Source organism: Xenopus laevis, chromosome 9_10L (genome assembly GCF_017654675.1).
Source record: "Xenopus laevis strain J_2021 chromosome 9_10L, Xenopus_laevis_v10.1, whole genome shotgun sequence".
NCBI lineage: Eukaryota > Metazoa > Chordata > Amphibia > Anura > Pipidae > Xenopus > Xenopus laevis.
Genome location: NC_054387.1, coordinates 62135674 through 62157047, shown reverse-complemented (window position 1 = coordinate 62157047; position 21374 = coordinate 62135674). Strand labels below are relative to the sequence as shown.

The following is a 21374-nucleotide window of genomic DNA, read 5'->3' as shown; positions in this document are numbered from 1 at the left end:
GATTAGGGTAGATGTGTCATAGCTCTATTCCTTGATATGTAAAGCCCAGCTGACATTTTGTAACCAAATTGATTTAAACATTCAATTATGAGCTTTTTTTAAAAAGTAAGTATAAAAAGTATAAAAACCAGTGAATCAGCTACTGCAGGCTGCCATTGATTGCAGGCCATTCTTACATGTGAGATGCTGTAGCAGAACGAGGTTCCTCCACGTAGAGTTCTGCAGAGCACTCGGCCTCTCCATGATGGTTATGGGCAGTCGCTGTGTATTGACCCTCATCCTCATTTGCCACATGTGGTATCAGTAGGGTGTGATGTCCGCCCTCTCGAACAATATAGATGTTCTCACTCTCTTCTATTGGCTGTCCTGTAATAACACATTAGGCACCACTCATCTTTGATTTTGCAGTTGTGCATTAGCCCTAGATAGGATCTCTGATGTGGCATTAGTTGAAAAAAACAAATGCTTTGTAAATGCTACAAATTTATTGTTATTACTACTTTTTATTACTGCTCCTTCTATTCAGGCAGTAATAGGTGAATTTGCAAACTGCAGCTATAATCTATAGTAACTCAAAAACACCAAATAAAAAATGAAAACCAGTTGAAGATCGTCTCAGAATATCACTCTCTGCAAAAGGTTAATAACACCTAATTCCTATAATCTTGCTTATTACAGTTGATAAACTAAGTAAGATCTGATACCTAGTACAATTTTTACCAACTGGGCCGCTACAAGAACTGGCCAGTTGTAACCAAAACAGTAACGCATATAAGCACAGGTTATGTTGCCTCAGGAAAGGAAATACAAAACAGATATGCAGGACATAGATTGCCCTTAGCCCTGTAACCACCAAGGACATTGTGAGGGATTCTAGCTACATATTTTTGGAAATAGGGGTAACAAGAGGTACTTAATCAGCAGCCAATTTCTTGATTATGTGAAGGACAGGGTAGGAAGACTTATGACTGGATAATTTTTGGAAGTTAGTTGGTGTAAGTGCCAGGAAGATTACTGAGGGTGGGAGGTCTGAGGTTAGGAAATTCAGGTTAAGAAAGCTGCAATTCTTTAAATGGAAGGCCCATGCGACCTATTGTTCTTGGGGCTAGGTGTTGCTGACTGCCAGTGGGAGGGTGTGGCGGTCTATCTAATTGGTTGCAGGGCCGGAACTAGGGGTAGGCAGAAGAGGCAGCTGCCTAGGGCTCAACAATTGAGGGGTGCTGACTAGACTCTACTACTCGCCAGACTTAACTTTCGCTTACGCGAGCATCATTTGGTGTTCATTTGGTGTTCAGTCTGGTTATTTAATTAGTAGGATTCATTGGTAAATTGGAAATATTTGTGTTGCAGTGACAACAACAGCATAGAAAATCTAGGGGTCAGGTGATACTGTCAAGGGAGACAACGTTCTACCCATTGGGGCTCATTTATAAACAGTGGGCAAATTTGCACCTGGGCAGTAACCCACGCCCACGACAACCAATCAAATGATTGCTTTCAGTGCTCAACCTGCAGCTGGCTGAAAAACAGCTGATCACTGATTGGTTGCTATGGGTTACTGCCCAGGTGCAAATTTGCCCAGTGTTTATAAATGAGCCCCAGAGAGTTTTAAAATGAGGGATTACTAGCCTCTGCGCAAACTCCATCAGAAGCAGAGGGGCAGGGCGTGACTCTGAAGAACTCTGAAGAACCCATGCAAGCTGGTAAGAAAAGCAGCCAATCGGTAGTGACCTCTAGGGTTGATGGAAAAGTCATTGGTCGACATTTTATGGCAGTTAGCCTGCTGCACATATTGTGAGGTGATTCAGCTTTTATAACTGTTATTGTCAAAGGCTAAGAGGGGCAGGGTCAGACTGGGCCGGAGGGACACCGGGAAAAAGCCAAAAGGGCCCTGGCTCTTGTGAGCCCCGGCGGCCCAAATCCGGACCTACATCAGCAATATGAAAGCTTCTTAACATTGCATGTGTTCGCGCATGCGTACAAACGGGGTGGGGTTTTAGTTCTCTGGGACTTAGAGAGACACAGGTAAATGATAAGGGTACTTTGAAAAGGAACACTTTTAAGATTTTAAAAGACCTGAGAGTGCGGATCTTATGTGAAGGATTTAATTGTGACGATGCTGCACCCAGGCAAGCTTATCTTTCGAGAGTGCCAGCTCTTAAGTGAACTATATATATATATATATATATATATATATTTTTTTTTTTTTTTTTATGTAGTTGCTATTGGCAACACAGTGTTATATTTGACAAATAATTCTCCTAAGTATATTTTTCACAACTCGTAAAACATGTTTGATTTAGGTTAAATATTCAGCCTTATGCCTTTAGCATTTGATTTTAGCAATTAAGTAGTATAATTTGGTAATTTGTTTATAAACACAAACAGTGACTGAGACCTTCTTTTTGGAGATTTCCTGGTACCTAAGGAAACCATTTCACAAATACAGGTTTGAAGCAAAGCTTATTGACTTGCTGATGCTTCAATGATGCTACAGTAAACACACAGAGCTATGATTCACTAAAGGTGGCCATACACGGGGAGATAATAGCTGCTGACAGACCAAGTCGGCAGCTTATTGGACCGTGTATGGGGCCCTCCATCGGGCTTCCCTGATCGATATGTGTCCAAATGTCGGCCAGATATCGATTGGTAGGGCTACAAATCGTAGCAATTGTTCGTTGATGCAGTCCCACAATCCGACTGCCCGTACTACTTGCATTATTAGGGCCCATGATCAGATCAGTCCGATATTGCCCACCTCAAGGTGGGCATACCGGAGGGTAAAATTAGCTCATTTGGCAACATCGCCAAATGAGCGGATCTCTCTGTGTATGGCCACCTTAAGAGTAAAAGATGTTGTTTACCTAAGAATGAACTTTAAGTATGATGAGACAATACTATTCTGAGACAGAATTTGCAGCTGGTCTTAATTTTTTATTATTTGCAATTGCATTATGTAACTTTTTTTTTCAGTGACTCCGCAATCAAAATGCCCCTTTTACCATGTAAGATTTTAATGTTACAGTTTATTGATAGAATTTCTTACCAAAATGAGTCCATGTGACAACAGGGGGCGGGGTGCCACTGATTTTACAATCGAGGCGCGCTGTGCGTCCCTCTATGACATCTCGATCTGACAACTTGCGAGTGAAGAGAGGAGCCAGCGATGGGTGCACAGTTAGCATAGCACTGCATGTCAACTCATCTGCCATGTTTGAAAAGAAGGGAAGAAGAAATGGATAAAAGCAGTAGACAATATTCACTTAAGGTACCATAGAAAGCCAGGTAGTAATGGGGAGGAGGTGCATATAAAGTCATTTTAAATTAATTTTTTTAATTTTCAAGGTATTTTCTATTGCTATGAGCATTTTGCTCCTGCCTATCCTGCATTTTAAATGCATATAGTATACTTCAGAGAGAAAGGCACACAATGGCATCATTTAAGTAAGAATGGAAAAATAGTTGTAGTGGAGTAACAAATGTTTCCTATGGACTAACTATTCCTATTCCCTTCTGCTTTGGCTGCTAGCTAGCCATAATTCATGCATACAGGAACTTCATTCAGAGAGTGAAAAGGAAGGCAGAAGTGTTATCCAAGGTATTCATTGGAAAATAACTGTAGCAGAGTAAATTATGTAGAGTAAGATGATCAGTGTCAGACTGGCCCACCAGGATAGCAGGAAAACTCCCAGTGGGCCCAGGTGTCAGTTGGCCCTCATGCTGTTAAACATTAACATTTCATGGCCATTCCCTATTTCTATGAAAACAAAGAGGCTAAATAGATGGAATAATAGGTTATAGTATGTATAGAAAAGAGACTAGGAGAATAGAGGTTGAGTGAGGAGAGGAAGAATAATTGTACTGAGAGTGGGCCCCTGGTCTAAGGTTTTTGGATGTTCCAGTCCGACACCGAGGCTGATCCATTTCATTCTGCCATTGTCCACCACCTCTTATTTATTTATTTAAAATTTATGCAGGATCCTGCCTGGAAGAGGAAAAGGCAAGCAAAATCTTTCTTCAATTAATTATTGAAATTAACGATTGAAGGATTTCTCCAGACCTATGTGAGTGGTAAAATCACTGTTCTAAAAATTCCCAAGAGCAGGTTATTTGAGTATTTAGCCATAGTCAACATGTCCCTCAAGATGTTGACAAACTTCACCTCCCAACATCTCACCAAAGGTGTTTTGGTGGGTTTCTTGGAGTTTAGTTTGGCAACATCCAGAGTTTGCCATGAAATGAAAGATAATGCATGGTGGAGAAATGTAAGGGTAGTTACCTCTTGCAGTGCTTAGTTTGCAGGTGTAGACTCCACTGTCATCTTCATGGACTGAATTTAGGAGCAGCACACACTGCTTTCCGTTGAAACGCATCTTACAGTCTAGCAGTGCCGGCTGGAGCAACTTTCCACGGACCATCCAATCCACGTCCATATCAGCGGGGCCCGACACCATGCATTCAAATACTGCTGCCTCCCCAGCGCACACACTCACATCCTGCAAGGGGGTCAGAACCTCCAAGCTGGTACTGCCCGTGGGCGCTGCTCCCACACAACATCAAAGCATAACAGGACAGCACAAAGTGACAACACAGTGACCAACAGAAAAGACAACACAGAAAGAGGGAAGAGAAATGTTACACCCAGAGATGAGAAGAAGAATGGGTTATGGTAAAAGTGATACAGAAAGTGGAACATTTGTCACAACATTGAGATCTTCTCTGACACTTAGAAAATAGACATTACAGAACTCTCAATGTTTCAGAAAATGTACATAGAACATGGCGATTAGGGATGCACCAAATCCATCATTTTTTTCAAATCTTTTTGCTAAATTCAAATATGGACTTATCCTTGTTGTTCAGCCAAACCAAGTCAGACTTAGGTCTCATGCCAGTTAGATTTGGGTATTCAGAAGACATGGAGCATTCTGTAGTCAGCTGAATGCAGAAATGATGGATTCTGTGCATCCCTTATAGTCAAATAAAGCAGAACATACAGACATCAAATGGGAATTGATCCAACTTCATATTAGTTGGTAACTATTCCTTTTGTAGTTGATTAGAAATATGGGATCTGCCTTTTCTGTAAGATGCTTTACATAAAAGTCATTGCATGTCAGATATTGGTTATTTATTCCTGTAGCCTGTCTCCGAAGAAGCTCAGGTTTTAAATGCAATTTCAGCGTGTTCTGAAAATGATAGACCCCTTATTTATCAGTTGGAAGTGTGTATAATAAACCATATTGCAAATTTCTGTAGCATGCTAGATATCCATACAATTACTATTGCCATACTTTCAAGGAAAAATAAAACTAATAGAAATTATAATGATGGTAGAAGTTGTGTTCTAGATTTATCTATGAAGAAATCATAAACCATTTCTAAGGTTTAAGGCTTTGTGCAACCTACCTGCACCTAGATGAGTATGTTTTTGGGGAAATTAATTTAATGTAGACCTTTCATATACAACTGTTATACTTTATATGTTTCAGTGATATTTAAAACATTAATATGTAGAATTTCAAATGACTCTTTTCAGCTTTAAACTGACACATTAATTACTGAACTAACTGAATGACCATCCCTATTTTTGTGAGACGATGCTTCATGTATATAGGCAGTATACAGTTAACAGGGCCAAACCATCATCCCCAAAATGATCTATCCATGTGTAGCCAGACTTTATTTGCCTAACTAATTGGTCTGCATAAGAATTGTTACGTGTGTCACCAACAAATTTAGAGTAGTGGCCAGTAGCGGTAAACCTTGGGTCAACAACTGAATTGCATAGGGGAGCTATACAGACCCATCAAGAAAGAGCTACATCCTTGACCTGATGCCCAAGAGGATTTTCAAGCCTTCTTATTTGATATCTGGTCAATCCCTGACCAGTTATAATTTTAGGCCCATATATGGGCTAATCATGTGCATCCTCGGACAGTAGTGATGTGCGGGCAGGTTTGGGTCCACAATCTCCGGACTCGGATTAAGCTCTTCATTCCACTCTCTCCACCTGAGACCTTACACTGCTGGCCTCTGGAGGTGGCAGCCTTTATTTATAGCCCCACCCCTTTTTTGCCATCAGAGATGGGCGGTAAGGTACAGGTTGGGAGGGATTGGATTTGGGTTGGATTCTATTTTTCTCAACCCACACATCACTATTGGATAGAGGTGTGTGAGTCGCCAAGTAGTATTGACATTTAATACATATTACAGTAGAGTACAGTACAGCCTCCTGCAAAACTTCCTGCGAAGATCGCTTGTTTCTCCTAAATTAAGATCATCACAAGGAATATATCATTTAAGTGCAGAAATCTGAACATTCAACTCACTTAATCAACCACATGTCATGAGAAAAATATTGAATGCCTCTTCACAGATCACACTAAATGATAAAACTAAATAAGGACTAGATTCTGGACTTTGTGAGACCTTATTTCATGTTATTGTTCAGACCTCAAAAGGAAAAGAGCACTGGATCATTATCTCCCTCATAACATGGGGTTGGTTGATGTCTCTGGGGATGAGAGCTTGTATTTTCCATTTGCTTTATTTATATACATGATCAAATGAATGAGACTCCAGAGACTTGTACAGAGAGAGAGAGAGAGAGAGAGACCTGCCACTGAATACAGATCACTGCACATGTACAAACTGACTTGAAATTCCACAGACAACACTATAACAATTTTAAACATGAATTTCAAAGTGGGAGAGCACCCCCAGCTGTAAACAGAGCAACAACTCAGTCTGATAATTCTCTTTATCTCAAGACATAATCAGGGTTCATAATGAATAACTCATAGCAGAGTGACATCTTTCCAAGATATACACTTTAATCCACAAAGTGCAGGTTAAACCAAAAACAACTTTCCGTGCTGGCACATAAATGGTTAATGTTCTGGCAACAGCCAATTTAGGAGAATAATCCAGTTCTGTGCATTATGTGCATAGAACGTACTGCAATGCAAAACAAAAACAAAAAAAAACAACCCTTTGTACCAAATATTTGGGTTTGGCAGGAAATTTGCATCAAAGGGGGCATTTGAAACAAAGCAACTTTTTTTTCGTGCAAACCTTTTGTTCTTTGTTGGAAGGTGATGCAAATATGAACCGATTACACTGAGCCCTGAACTGATTAGCCATCCAAATTGGTTCCAACGAAATGTAAGCACTGAATAGAGACAAGTTATTCTTTGCAGCAGTTTTATAGAACTGTTACTTGCATAACACACTATGGGGCCGATTCACTAAAGGTCGAAAAAGTGAGTGTTATTTAAAGCATGCCTCAGAATTTATATCACTTCTTATAATTTTTTGAATTAACGATTGATTCACTAAAAGTTCACTTGTCTAACTTAAGAAGCGATATTTTTACGTTCATTTTAGTTGAATTGTGTGCGTTATTTTATAGCATGCGATATTTTGTGTGATATTTTAAGGCCTTTGATATTGTCACACGTTATTAGTGCAATTTATAGCAGCTAAGACATTCGGGATGCTGCTGCCAGAGTAGAAGTCTCTTTTTACAATATTCTAGTCATTCCTTTCCCTGGGAAATGTAATATAATTCAATGACACAAAACATAGTGCATTCTGGATCTGCCCAAGGTATCATGAAAAATGTGTGGCTATAGGTAAGGCTCCAGTTCCTCATAGGTCTTTAATTGCTGCCCTACAGCTCCTCACTACATCTTCCTCTATTAATTCATCTGACGTTGTTTAGTAATGCCTACTCCTGGGAGCTGTTACATTTCACACTTATCGCACAGTTTTACGCTTTTATCGCTTATAAGATGTTAGTGAATAATGCGCTAGGATTAATTCTATAAGTATCTCAATGCGATTAGAATAATGCTGTGCAGAAATGTAGAATTAACGCTTGCGACATGTCTAATAGCGCATGCTAAAATGCATTGATATATTTTTCCTTAAATAACGCGTCTTAAATAACGCACAAAACTCTGAGTTAAGGAACAACGACATTTTGTGAATCTGCCCCTATATATAGACAGTGAGCAGCACAGTTAAAATGAGGAAAGTACATGAGGAAAGAATCAAACACACAACTGTTCAAAATCAGGATTTATTGGGACTACAAAAAAAATAGATTTATTTCAAACAAAGTCTGTTCTATTGTAATTGTTAAAGGACGGGGTTTGTTCTGCAAGTGAGGCACAGAGTAGGAAATATAAGCTATAACTACCCTTATCCTACACTCTCTGGGCTGTTCTTGTTCGAACACAGGGCAACAGATAATTGAAATGCAGATGATTAAAGCCCTCTTTGGCAGCCCATGTGTTAATTCTTTAAGTCATAAAACCATTGTTCTAGATATGATACAACTAGAAACAATGTTTCCCTGTATTATAGGTCTGAGTCATAAACATGTGCAAAAAGAAAATGTTAGAACTCTATATTCCCTGTAACTATTGATGCATAGATCATTCATTGCATTGCTATGAACAGTCAACCATACGTCTCCTCTGCTGGACTTGTTGCTTCATCTGGCTCCAATGGCCACTGAAAGCTCTAATGAGAAAAGATCTAGCCGCTGGCCAGTTAAGGTCTATTCAAGTCTTTATACTGAGTGGTAATTTATTGCAGCGTTGTATTATCAAAGTTCAATATGTCTGTATACCATCACCCAGCCCTAGAATATTAGCTGATCTATTATGTCATACATTATACATAGGAAAAGAGTAGTCATTGAGAGGGTACCATGGTTAAATACAATATTTGTTTCAATTTTTGTCACTACATCTCTGCTCACTGTATGAAAATGTCCTATAATTCTGTGTAATTGTATTCCCTACTGATTGTGCTTAGGTTCAATAGCCTCTGCAATAAAGTACAGAGCCCCTCAGCCCAGCCTACATAAGAAGAGCAAATGAAGTCAATTTAGAGCGACAAAGGGTTGGTGCGATCAGGTCACTGTAGGGCAAGCAAATCAATATATAGTTTTGTATTGTATCAGATATTTCAGCCAAATAGTTCTAAATTCTATTCTTACTGATAATACATCAGTCAGAGAAAAGTGGTCGGTAATGGTATTCACCATGCATAACAGCACCAGAAAAAAAGTTATTTTTTTTTAATATAGCCTGTACAGAGCAGTAGGAGAACTAAACCCTAAAAATGAAATGCCATATTTTATATACTAAAGGTTCAGCATCTCTATACTAATAATGATCCAGGCCTTTACATTTCTCCCATCAGGAGTCTCCCATCTTGGATTTTATTAGGAGTGTCTGCGACACACACATGCTCAGTATGCTTTGAGCAGCTGTTGAGAAGCAGATTAGGGGTCGTCACAAATCATCAAGCAGAAAATTAGGTTTGCCTGCTACAGGGCTGATTATTAAATTCTGATGCTAATTGTGCTGGATTCTGAGCTGCCATGTTTCTTCTTCAAGTGAGGCACAGAGTAAGAAATATAAGCTACAGTATAACTACCCTTCTCCTACACTCTCTGGGCTGTTATTGTTTGAACACTGGCCTTTTACATCTTGCGCAACAGATATTTGAAATGCAGATGTTTAAAGCCCTCTTTGGCAGCCCATGTGTTAATTCTTTAAGTCATAAAGCCATTGTTCTAGATATGATATAACTAGAAACAATGTTTCCCTGTATTATAGGTCTGAGACAGAAAATGTTAGAACTCTATATTCCCTGTAACTATTGATGTATAGATCATTCATTGCATTGCTATGAACAGTCAACCATACGTCTCCTCTGCTGGACTTGTTGCTTCATCTGGCTCCAGTGGCCACTGAAAGCTCTAATGAGAAAAGATTTAGCCGCTAGCCAGTTAAGGTCTAATCAAGTCTTTATACTGATTGGCAAATTATTTACTAATCAGCCTTATATTGTCAAATGTAAATGATATATATGCAGTATATTTTGCATCAGTCTCAGTAACTGACAGCAGCACAGAGCATGTGCAGTGAATATTTAGAAAAAAAGATGGGGGTGTACATGGACACAGATCTCCACTGCTAAAGGGATGTCATTGCCTTAAGGGTATTTCGCCTTATAAAACTTTTTGTTAATTGTTTTGAATAGTACACCAGAAATAAGTGGGGTCACTGTAGCACCTTACACTTATTGACACTTTTCTTTGCACCATGCCTTAGAATAAGTTGTAAATAATAAACAACAAAAATCTATTTAAAAAAAAGTCATAAGGGGTAGTTTCTGAAACAGAAAGCAATGTGCAAAGTGCAAAAAAACCCAGCAATCCTTCCTTCTGCACACTGCCTTATGCTCCTCTGGAATTGCCACAGGTCTCTAGTTCTCTAGCACTTGTTCACAGAAGAAGCAAATTACCACTATCATTTATGGTGTATTATTTGAAAACAACTGAACTAGAAAAAAAGGCCTATACTGTGAACTAACCCTTTTAGCCAAACTGCCAAATTAAGCCTCATTTTTATAACCCAGGCTACTTTGATGGGCTTGGATGATTTCTTGGACAAGTATAATATCCAAGTCTATAGTAATTCTAAAATCTACAATTAGTATACTGTAGATATTGGTATATACTGTATATTTAATGTGAGTGTATAGATAGGTCAGTATGTATGTGAGTATGTATATGTGCTGGGTTTCATTTGGAGGGGTTGAACCATCCTGATGGACTTTTTTAATGGTCTGTTTCAACAACCCAACATAACTATGTAACTAAATGATTTTTTAACAATTATTGATTAAAGAATACATCCATTAGGGGTTGTTTGCTCTCTGCTTGTTGTTTGATGTTTTAGCAACTTTTAACAAAGGCCCCAGTCAGTCCATAAAAATGTTATAATGGCTTCCACACAATGTAATAACAATAATATGTTGACATTTGTTTCACTGCCTGAATGCTAAGTGGGTTACAACTGATCTAAGCAGTTAATTTGTACATGGATTGTACATCTTTCCTTTTTACCTGTAGGGTTACACAGAAATCTAACATATCAGAGATCTGCTCTACAACATTGTTAAAGTAGCAGTAATAGCAAAAAGTTCAAGTGTTTAAAAGGAATGACAATAAATGTACTGTTGCTCTGCACTGGTAAAACGGGTGTGCTTGCTTCAAAAACAATACTATAGTTTATATAAACAGGCTGCTGAGTAGCCATGGGGGCAGCCATTCAAGCACAGGATACACAGTTAATAACAGATAAGTACTGAAGAATCCTGCAGAGCTTATCTGTTATCTGCTGTGTCTCTTTCTTCTTTTTCAGCTTTGACTGGCTGCCCCCATGGATACACAGCAGTTTTGTTGATATAAACTTTTGTAGACTTTGTGAAGAAAATATACCAGTTTTGCCAGTGCATGGCAAAACTACATTATATTGTCATTATTTTAAAACACTTTCAGTTTTTGGTGTTACTGTTCCTTTAAAGTAGCTCTCATTAAATTGGGATTTCATCTCTTTTCTAAAACGATATAGCAGTGAGAATGGCTCACTGCTTATTCTCCAAGAATTTTTCTTTATATTTTGACATTTCTTGGTCGGTTTTTGCTGAATGGCAAATTTGCATGGTTTGTGTCTCAACACGTTTACAGTCCTGGCAGACAGTAACTTTATAATAATTCCATCCAATCCAGCAAAAATAAGCATAAGGGTACTGTACTTAATTAGTCTACACAGATAACAAGACCTTCATTAAATTTAACAGCTGCATTAAATTCCTAAACTTTTTTAATGTGTCTGGAATCCTTTCTGTTAAAAACAGAAACAAATTTAACAGATTGAAACTTGAAGTGGTCCTCCATCCGAAAAAAAAATCGTTGTTTGCAAATATAATGCAATTCTGAATAATTTTCCAACATACATTAATTACACATTTTTAGTGACAAATGTATTTGTAATTATAATTGTGATTGAAAACTGTGTCTGTCTGTCCAGTCTGTTCTCTTAAAACAAGAGTCTGGTCTCCTCTAAGGCTTTAAGGCTAATGGCCCAAAAGCCAGACACTGCTTTCAATATCAATTACATTTACAACATACAAAAAGAACCATTTATAATTTATGTATATTGGAAATTTGCTGAAAATTATATTTTCTTTCATTATGTTGAAAATTATTTAAAAACATGTGTTGATGATTTCCCAAACATAATATGAGATCTCAGGTTGGGCCTTTATATCTTTATATAAATTATTATTATATCTTATCTGTTTTATTTCTTAATTGAAGGCTGGGGCAGTGTATGTAACTAGGTTGCTTACTGTGACCCTCTCTGAGGTAGCTAGCTTGGGCTGAGATCTGGAAAGGTGTTACATCAGTCTGAAAGGCATTTCTAATCATGGGTGCTTACCAAAGGGACTGGGGAGAGTATTGCTGGTTTGCTTGCTGCCACATGTAGATTATAGTGAATCAAGCCTTTTATGTGCTGATTTGTGACACACAGTGGAGATGTCTGTACTCAACTGTGTCTGTGCATTGATGCACTTAAATATATTTGTTAGGATGGTGTAGGAATGAGAATCTGTTCCCTGTAGGAATAGAAAGGAATTGGAGCACTCCCAGCATTCTATGTGCAACAGTGCAATATACAGTAATTAAGGGGCAGATTTATCAAGGGTCGAAGTGAAAATTCAAAGTAAAAAGAATCGATTTTCAAACTATTTTTGTGTACTTCGAATAGGCCAAAATTAGTTTTGAATTTGAAAAAAATTAGACTATTCGAATATCGAAATTGATCATGTACTGCTTCTTTAAAACTTTGACTTCGACCACTCCCCATTTGAAACCTGCCGAATTGCTGTTTTAGCCTAGAGGAGACCTTCTAGAACCTATTTGGAGTGATTTGGTGGACTTTTAAAAATGTAATTTTTTTGTGGCAAATACTTTGATTCGAATTCGATCGAATTCGCTAAAATTTCGATTCAAACTATTCGAATACAGCCTATTCACCCGTAGTTAAAAAGTTTGATTTTTTTTTAAATAAGTTTCGGTCTTTTTTTATTCGAATTTCGAAGTTATGGAAGTTCAAAAAAATTCCCATTACTTCGAAATTTGACCCTTAATAAATCTGCCCCTTGGTGTACTATAATCACCATTGGTGCTACTCACTGATATATGGTCCTGGTCTCCAACTGAAGCAACAAGGAGGAAGCTAAGTACATACAGTATACTGCCAAAAGTCTACATGTATTTATTTAGCAAGTAACCCTGTGCTACCACTATTTCTTTTCATATTGCTTCAGTCTGTTTCCAGTTCCACCCCTATACATGTACACACATACCAGAGCTATAATAGTCTTTTTTAATCTCCTATTACAAGAGTCAGTTATAACAACACTGTTGGTAAGCTTATAGACCATATTGCATTGTACTGAGATAAGTGGAGTTACCCTGTTATCTGAGCCGTCAGTCTCATCACTACATTTATACAATGTGGGAGACCATCTGATGCCTGGCACAGGTGTATACCAGAAGGGGTTTCAGGAGTAGTATATCAATTTAATGCAGTCTATCAGTGGTCTCAAATGGTGCGCATCAGTGACATAAGGAGACTACTTCCGTACGTTCTTTGTTCCATTATTTGCAAGAGGAGGCATCTCTTGCTCTTATGTTTCTCTTCCCTGGTTCAGACAGGCCAGGGCTGCTGTTTCTCCTTTCGGCACAGTCCATTTTCTCGGACAGCTGGATGGCTCCTGTATTAGTTTGTTAGTGACAGGAGATTATCTGACTCCCCCTGTATACAGACAGAAACTGCAGTCAGGGTGCGTGCGAGCTGGCCATTCAAAGCACAAGCCAAAAGCTGTCATTGCATGCATTATACAGATGGAAACCAAAGCAATGAATAGCAGTACAATAATGAAGTTACTGGTCTTGTGGACCATATCATAATGATAAAAGGCAACCAAATCCCCTCAAAGGAAAAAACTGCCAGTGTATTCAGTGATATTGATAATGAAGATATCTAACAAATCTGCTGTTCAGTGGGGAGCAAATGTGGCTAGTTAAGAGAACAGGATAAAGCCCTCAAAATCAGGAGGGAAACCTAAGCTCAAATATTCTAAATATCCTGTAACTCCTATACCCTGTACCATGGGGTCTGTATGTATGCGTTTTAATATGGCGTTTTGAATAAATGGTATCATTTTAGAAATAATCTTAGTTACAGGATATTTTATAATATTTTAATTAACATATTTATCTTTGAAGCTCCCATTTTTGCATTTGTGTCCCAATCCTATTCCTTTACATTTTTCTCCGGGAATGTATAATTTTCCATTATGCCTTACAATGGCAAATCAAACACTCTGGGCAAGCACGGGGGCATGGCTAGAAAGCTAGGAGACACAGGTACAGAGAGGGTAAACACATATATTGATAATAAGGGCCACTATACCTCATATGTTTTGATAGCATTGTGACAGTAATATTGGTTTATAATTTTTTTGAATCTTACATTATAAGCAATGAAAAATTGCTGACAGATCATGTGAGCTGTTACGCCATTTCCCCTTTTCTGATATTCATATTGGCTTATAATTAAATAGGAGGGCTATAGGAAATGATAAGGAAGACTATGACCAACCAGCTTTAGGGACAAAGGTGCTTAGAACAAACTACTGAATAACTGCAAGCTCAGCTAGTAATTCTTTTAGAGAAGTAAAAAATTATAGTGGCCCTTCAAGCACACTGGCACATTTTTCTCATGTTTTAGTTGCCTTTTAAGAATGTAGCATTTCCATATTTTATTAGTCATAATTAGATATATTAACATGCTAAACATAAAAATGGCAAATTACAGAAAATTGCGGCACATGCAAGAAGCTTGAGTGTTACAAACTTTCGGTGGAGTAAAAAGTAAGATACATTTCTTTAAAGTTTAAATGTTACATTTCATCATACAAAAGGTCTGGCCAAAATGAAACCTTCATTATAAAGTGACAATGAAAAAGCTTTTAATATCTTTCAAAAGGGTTAAATATCTAACAAAACAAATTACAATCTGATACCTGGCAACATTCTAAGTGCATTCATAATGGATTCTGAATACTCTTTACTGTGTACTCATAAAGAAACATATATACACGTTACTAGTAGGACCTTCCCTTTAGAACTCTTTAAAAACAGTACAGTAGTACATTCCCTCTTTGGATTTAAAGTGTATATATATATATATTTACAGTATATTCCATGTGTGAAAAACACAAAAGAGATATATGAAATCTAATCCTTAGTCTGTAATGAAACATCCCCTCTCCCTGTTGGATATGTCTTCTAGAGTGAAGATAAGCCTTACATTTAAATTATAAAATGTTGGCCACTCTCTCCAATGGTATTCCTAATCTGTTTTACAATGCTCTCATGCAGCAGGTTACTGTTTGGAGATAGTGCCATGCAAAGACCAGAAAGAGCATATCTTCAGGGAGAGGCAGCATGCAACCATAATGTTAGGAAGATTGTTATGTCTGAGTGGCCAGGTCCACTATCCAAGAATCATGGAGTATACCGAAAATAATATCTAAAGAAATCATTCTTCTCTGGGACCTACAGTATATACAGACACCAGCATCTTATATGTTGCAAATACATCTGATTCCTTAGATTAGGGGGCATACAAATAGGGACAGCTACCCTGGGCCCTACACACACTGGGGCTAAGCAGCGCAGAAGCTCTATTTAAGAAGAATGGTGAATAGCAAGGACAAGATGGCAGCAGTAAGTCAAGGTACCATTTTATCTCACTGTTAATCAATCTGGACCTTTTTAGTTTTTGAAGTACAACTACCAGCACATTCAAGTAGGTTTAAGCAGGGGTTACTGATAATATGGAAAGTGTAACTCCTTATAAATAACAGTACCCTGAAAAGTCGCTTTTACTGTTGGCCCCACCACAACATGGATCTGCCTTAGTATAAATCGGTCCATTATGAGTCAAGTAGACGGTATAACAGATATGCCATTATCTAAGTCAAAGCACACTAAAGTGGTTATATTTTCTATATACTTTTGTAAAATGTTAATCCGTTATCCGGAAACCCTTTATCCAGAAAGCTCAATTCACTTTAAAAAACTCACATTTTTAGAAACGATTTCCTTTTTCTCATTAATAATAAAACAGCACCTTGTACTTGATCCTAACAAGTGATGGGACAAATTGTGGAAATTCACCACAAATACGTGCCTGGCGAATTTATTTGCCCATCACTAATCCTAACTTAGAAATAAATACTCCTTATTGTGGTAAAACAATCCTATTGGGTTTATTTATAGTTTAGCTGATTTTTTTGCAGACTTAATATATGAAGATCCAAATTACAGAAAGATCCCTTATCTGGAAACCCCCAGATCCTGAGCATTCTGGATAACAGGTCCCCCACTTGTGTGTATATATATCAAAATGTGGTCTAAAACCAAAACATTGCAACTTACATCTATTAAGTTACACAAAAGATACATTTTCTACACTAAATGGTTCTGTTTTTGTCAACTTTTTTTAGTAGTGTTTATTCAAGTATTGTTGCTGGGTTTTCTTGACTAAAAAATAATAGGCTGAAACTTGTCATGGTCTATTCAAACCTATGGGTACCTGAACATGTAATTTAATTGAACTCTATGCTATAGTAATTAAGCCATAACCATCACATAAATGTTTTTAAAATTGCCATGCCTCAGAGCTGTAGAACAAAACATAAAATAAATCAAGAAGTGCAACAAGTGAAAAATCATACCAAACACTTTTAGAAAATTGCTGTCTACATCATTTGTATATCGGAAAATTAACCTGTTGTTAAATGGTAGTTCATAATAAACTTATCTTTCTACCACAAAAATAGGCAGGTCCCGGTAGGATCATAATATGCGATAATATGAGATATACTCCACAAATTAAACCTGTGAATTAAATCTAAAGACAAAACAACAAGGGGGTTATTTCCTAAAATCCAAATTTATCTCATGTTTTATTTTAAAAAAAACCATGACCAAACTCCTATGCTCAATTTAACCCCTTTTTTATTAATAAAATAACCCAAATTAATCGGATTGAGGAAAAACTCGTTAAAATTGAGCGAAAACCTGAACCGCTCAAATTTTTTGGCCTTTTTCCCTGAATCACTCAATTTTTTAGAGTTTTTGCCTGAAAAAGTCGGATTTTCGGGCTAAACCCAGCGCAGACCATGATAACTTCAAATCGAGATAGGTGCATCTCCCATTGACTGATACAGGACCTCGAAAGGTCTGAGATGGCAGATTTTCCGATTCTGGCTTTCGGGGTATAATCATTTTTTTTCCACAAAAATTTTAGTTTTTGCCCAAAAAAGCCTAACCAGATAAAAAAGATGGTTTAGTAAATAACCCCCTAAATATCTGGCTGACACTAACTGAACCATAAAGATAATGTACTTTTGAACAGCTGTGTTTTTTGTGGCACATTCTCAGGGAGATCCAAAACCAAGGAAAGAAAGAAGGACCACTTAACTAACCAGACTAGCTACTAGAGCTTGGTGCCAATAAATGAGATAGTATACAAAGTAATTCGCTTTGATTAATCTAAAGATGTTAGAATAGCAAAATTATTTTAGCAGTTACCCCTTTTATATCTACAAAGAACTGTAGTTAACATGTTTATTGAGCTCTAGCATCCATTCACCAATTAGATGCTGAAGGGTCATCGTAATTTATACATTTCCATCCATTTCTTTACCATACAATGGCAAAGCACTTCATATATATATTACGTTGCCATGTGAACATCCACTTACCTAGAACCTCTATCTTGGCTTCACATTGCTTTGTCCCATACTCATTTATTGCTTTGCAGGTGTAGAATCCAGAATCTCGTTTCTCAGCCCCTGCAATGTGTAGTGAGACCATCCCCCAAGCACCTTCTGATATGCGATACCTTCCACCAGTCCTCACCTGCTGCTTGTTCTTCAACCTAGAACAAAAATGGAATGGCAGTTAGGAACAAGATCTTAGGAGAAGGTAGGAACAAAAAAAAACAAAAAACTGCAATAAAAAAAGCTAACAAACAGTATTTCTTACTTTATAGTATGGGCCACATAGCTATTGTATTGTAGGACGTCTGCCAAGTTTGTAGGAGATGAAAACACATTATTTTTGAGAGGGAGGGTGCTAGATTTGTCTATGTGTTCCATTTGTCCACAATACCACAATTCTGGAAGACATCTTGATAAAATGTATATATTCTATATATTTCATTTTCATTGTGTTTTCATTTTCTTTACAATGTTGATTGCTACATCTTATGTCCATTCAGCTGCACACTTATTGGTCAGGTGCTAAGTAAACCAAACACATTTGTTGATTTACTGGTAACTTCAAGGCCTTTTTGGACTGGAATGTCCTGGTGGCCATAGAACTAAGCTGGTGACCATCTCAGTCAATGAAAAGACAGAAAAAATACTTGAAACGGGAGCAGGCACCCACAAAGTTGTGTGTGATCACTCACCAGTTGATAATAGGTTTGGGTTCACCTTCCACCTGAACACTGAGAACAATTTCTTGACCTTCAAACCCTCTCTGGTCCAAAAGAGTCACCTAGAGATAGTCAAATGAGTGCAAAAGGGTTAATACAACAATAATTATATGAACAAAAATAGCTTTTTCTGGTCTAGATCACCAGTTAACACTTGCAAGCTGCCTTAGAGTTGATTGAGTATAAAGGAAGATTGGGCTGTTTGGTGTCAGAATATGCTTTTTACCTTGGGGTATCAACCAGCCTTGAACTGTTTTCCCTAGTCTCTCACTTTTTCTAAACTAACATCTGTGTGACCAGCTTTAAGTTCACGGGTGATCTTTAGGAGGAAGAGTTTTAAGGCAAGTAAAGTCTAAAACAGAATGAGGCTAGAAATGCTGCATTTTGTATACTAAACATAAACATGAACTTACTGCACCACAAGCCTAATCAAACAAATGATTTATGCTTTCAAAGTTGGTCACAGGGGGTCACGATCTTGTAACTTTGTTAAACCTCTTTGCAAGACCAAGACTGTGCACATGCTCAGTGTGCTCTGGGCTGCTTAGGGATCATCAAAAATTATCAAAACAGCACAAGTCAAATAATATCTGGCAGAAGCCAATACAGCAAGACTGATTAATAATCAGAAGAGGCAGAATGCACTGGGTAATGTGTTGTCATGTAATCTAATGTGGATGTTAAAGTTTTTGTATTGTTTTATACAAACTTTCTCCAACTCTGCAGAATCAGTGGCTGCAGCAAAATAATCCTCCAAATAGAATCCCAGTTCGGAGGGATCTTTGTCCCTGCAGCTGGAGTTGGAAACAGTAAAAGGGATGTAAAGGCAAAACTAAAATACAATACAAATCATTACACAGTGTGTGACTGCTCTACAGGGAAACAAACAAAGCTGCTTGAGTTCTGCATGGCTGGGAAGTAAGGTGGCGGCTCCCCCTGCTGTATGATTGTTTCCCCGCAGAGCAGTTAAGGACCGTCTGACAATTCCTATCCACAGCAGTAAATGAAGGGAGAATTTCACTGCATACAGTAAGGTAACTAATAACAAAAATGGTACATTTTTTAATTAAAGTATGTTGGAGATAGGTTTCTTTTTCATTAAAGTAAGTAAAAATGGGATTTTATTTGTTTGCCTTTACATGCCCTTTAAGGACACTAATATTAATTATAATAGTCTTAAATATATCTTATAATAATGTTATATATCTTTTCAGTGATTTCCTTCCTGCACTTGCCCATATGTTGTAACAAAAGAAAAAAATATCACATTATAATGAATAATAAGTTAGTAAGTGCTTTCTTTTATAAAGGAATAGCATCAAATACATTTTATATTCAAAAAAGTTCTCACCTTGAAAGTGGGAGGAGCTTTGAATGCGGGTCCTTTTCCAGCCATCTTATGCTGGGGTGTAGTAGGCTCACTTAGATCTTCCTGGGGGCTGAGATACTCTTCATCCGATGTTATGGGGCTCAGCAGATCACGAGGTGTCCCCCGATGTGCAGGCGACTCTTTGGTAGGTGCTGCAAAGACAGACACTATTTATTGGCCTGGTGGGGGGATGTTTGGGCCACTTAGTGGGCTACTTGCGCCTCTGTATACCTGAAATGCCAAGGCCTAATTTGATTTGCACATGTTGGTGAGTGTTAACCAGATGGTACATCAAATAGACAATTGCAAGTATATATATATATATATATATATATATATATATATATATATATATATATATATATATATATATATATATATATATATATATATATACAAAAGAGTCTTGAAAAAACCGCACTCACAGGACTTGTAAAGGTGAAAAAAAGAAAAGTTTTATTCAGTGGCGTAACTAGATATGACTGGGCCCCACAGCAAATTATTTTTCAGGCCCCGAAAATGTTTAGAGGTTGACTTGTTTCTCCAATATTTATTGAAATTGTATATGAATTAGGGCCTCATGGGGCCCCTATACCTCCTGGGCCCCCCTGCAGCCGCAGGGTCTGCTTCCTCTATAGTTACGCCCCTGGTTTTATTAATAAAACTTTTCTTTTCTTCCTTTCTTCTTTTCTTCTTCTTTTTTTCACCTTTACAAGTCCTGTGAGTACGGTTTTTTCAAGACTCTTTTGTATATACTATCTGTAACCTGCACCCAGGCAGTCGACCTTGATTGTATGAGTGCTCCAGCCTGATGAGAATTATATATATATATATATATATATATATATATATATATATATATATATATATATATATTCCTAAATATATATATAGAATTTATATTCCTAAATATATATATATATATATATATATTTATATAATTTATATATGTATAGTTTCTCTCCTGATTTTGGGTTTGATTTTGACAGAGGCACTGTATGCATTGTGCTTGTATATCCCTTTGTTTGGGAGAGTTTCCGCTACGTGCACCCACAGTCCAAAAACATAGCAGGTTAATTGGTTTCCAGTTAACATTTTCCCAAGTGTATGTGTGTGGGTACTGGCAGTAGTGAAATTAGACTGCAAGCTCCACTGGTACTGAAATGTAGAATGAAATATTCACTTTAAAGTGCTTGCCTGTGCTGTGTAAATGATATAATATAAAGCTAAATCATGTTGTTGCAATGCACCTTTCAAATTACAACTCTTGAGTTAGTCGAGTATTTCACCCATAAATGCATTTCGATTTTTACTAAGCACATTGTAATGTGGCACAACTTGTTGTTGAGCAGGTTTTTGCATATGTCCCCATCAAGTACTTCAAAAAAAGAAAAAGGCTGATTGGGTGTGAAAATTGAGAAACACAACCACAGGGTGTTAGGATCCAATGAAATAAGAGGCCTGGTAGAAACAGCACCACTCTTTCTATTGTCCATCTGGTGTTTGTGATACTGCTACCTATGGACACATTTCACTACGCATAGATA

The 21374-nt window shown here is 37.5% G+C and overlaps 1 protein-coding gene across 4 annotated transcripts in view; it reads right to left on the bottom strand.

The window, feature by feature from the left end:
• The window catches only part of LOC108701290 (striated muscle preferentially expressed protein kinase-like), a 134644-nt gene that overhangs the window by 40523 nt on the left and 72747 nt on the right, over window positions 1-21374 (bottom strand). For all 4 annotated transcript variants that reach the window (XM_041575968.1, XM_041575969.1, XM_041575970.1 and 1 more), the window contains 6 exons: window positions 19810-19979; window positions 18432-18520; window positions 17722-17897; window positions 4283-4543; window positions 3050-3208; window positions 177-366 (listed from right to left, as the gene is read on the bottom strand). In XM_041575968.1, coding sequence (XP_041431902.1) covers window positions 177-366; window positions 3050-3208; window positions 4283-4543; window positions 17722-17897; window positions 18432-18520; window positions 19810-19979 — 1045 coding nt within the window. The remainder of the gene's footprint in view (window positions 1-176; window positions 367-3049; window positions 3209-4282; window positions 4544-17721; window positions 17898-18431; window positions 18521-19809; window positions 19980-21374) is intronic.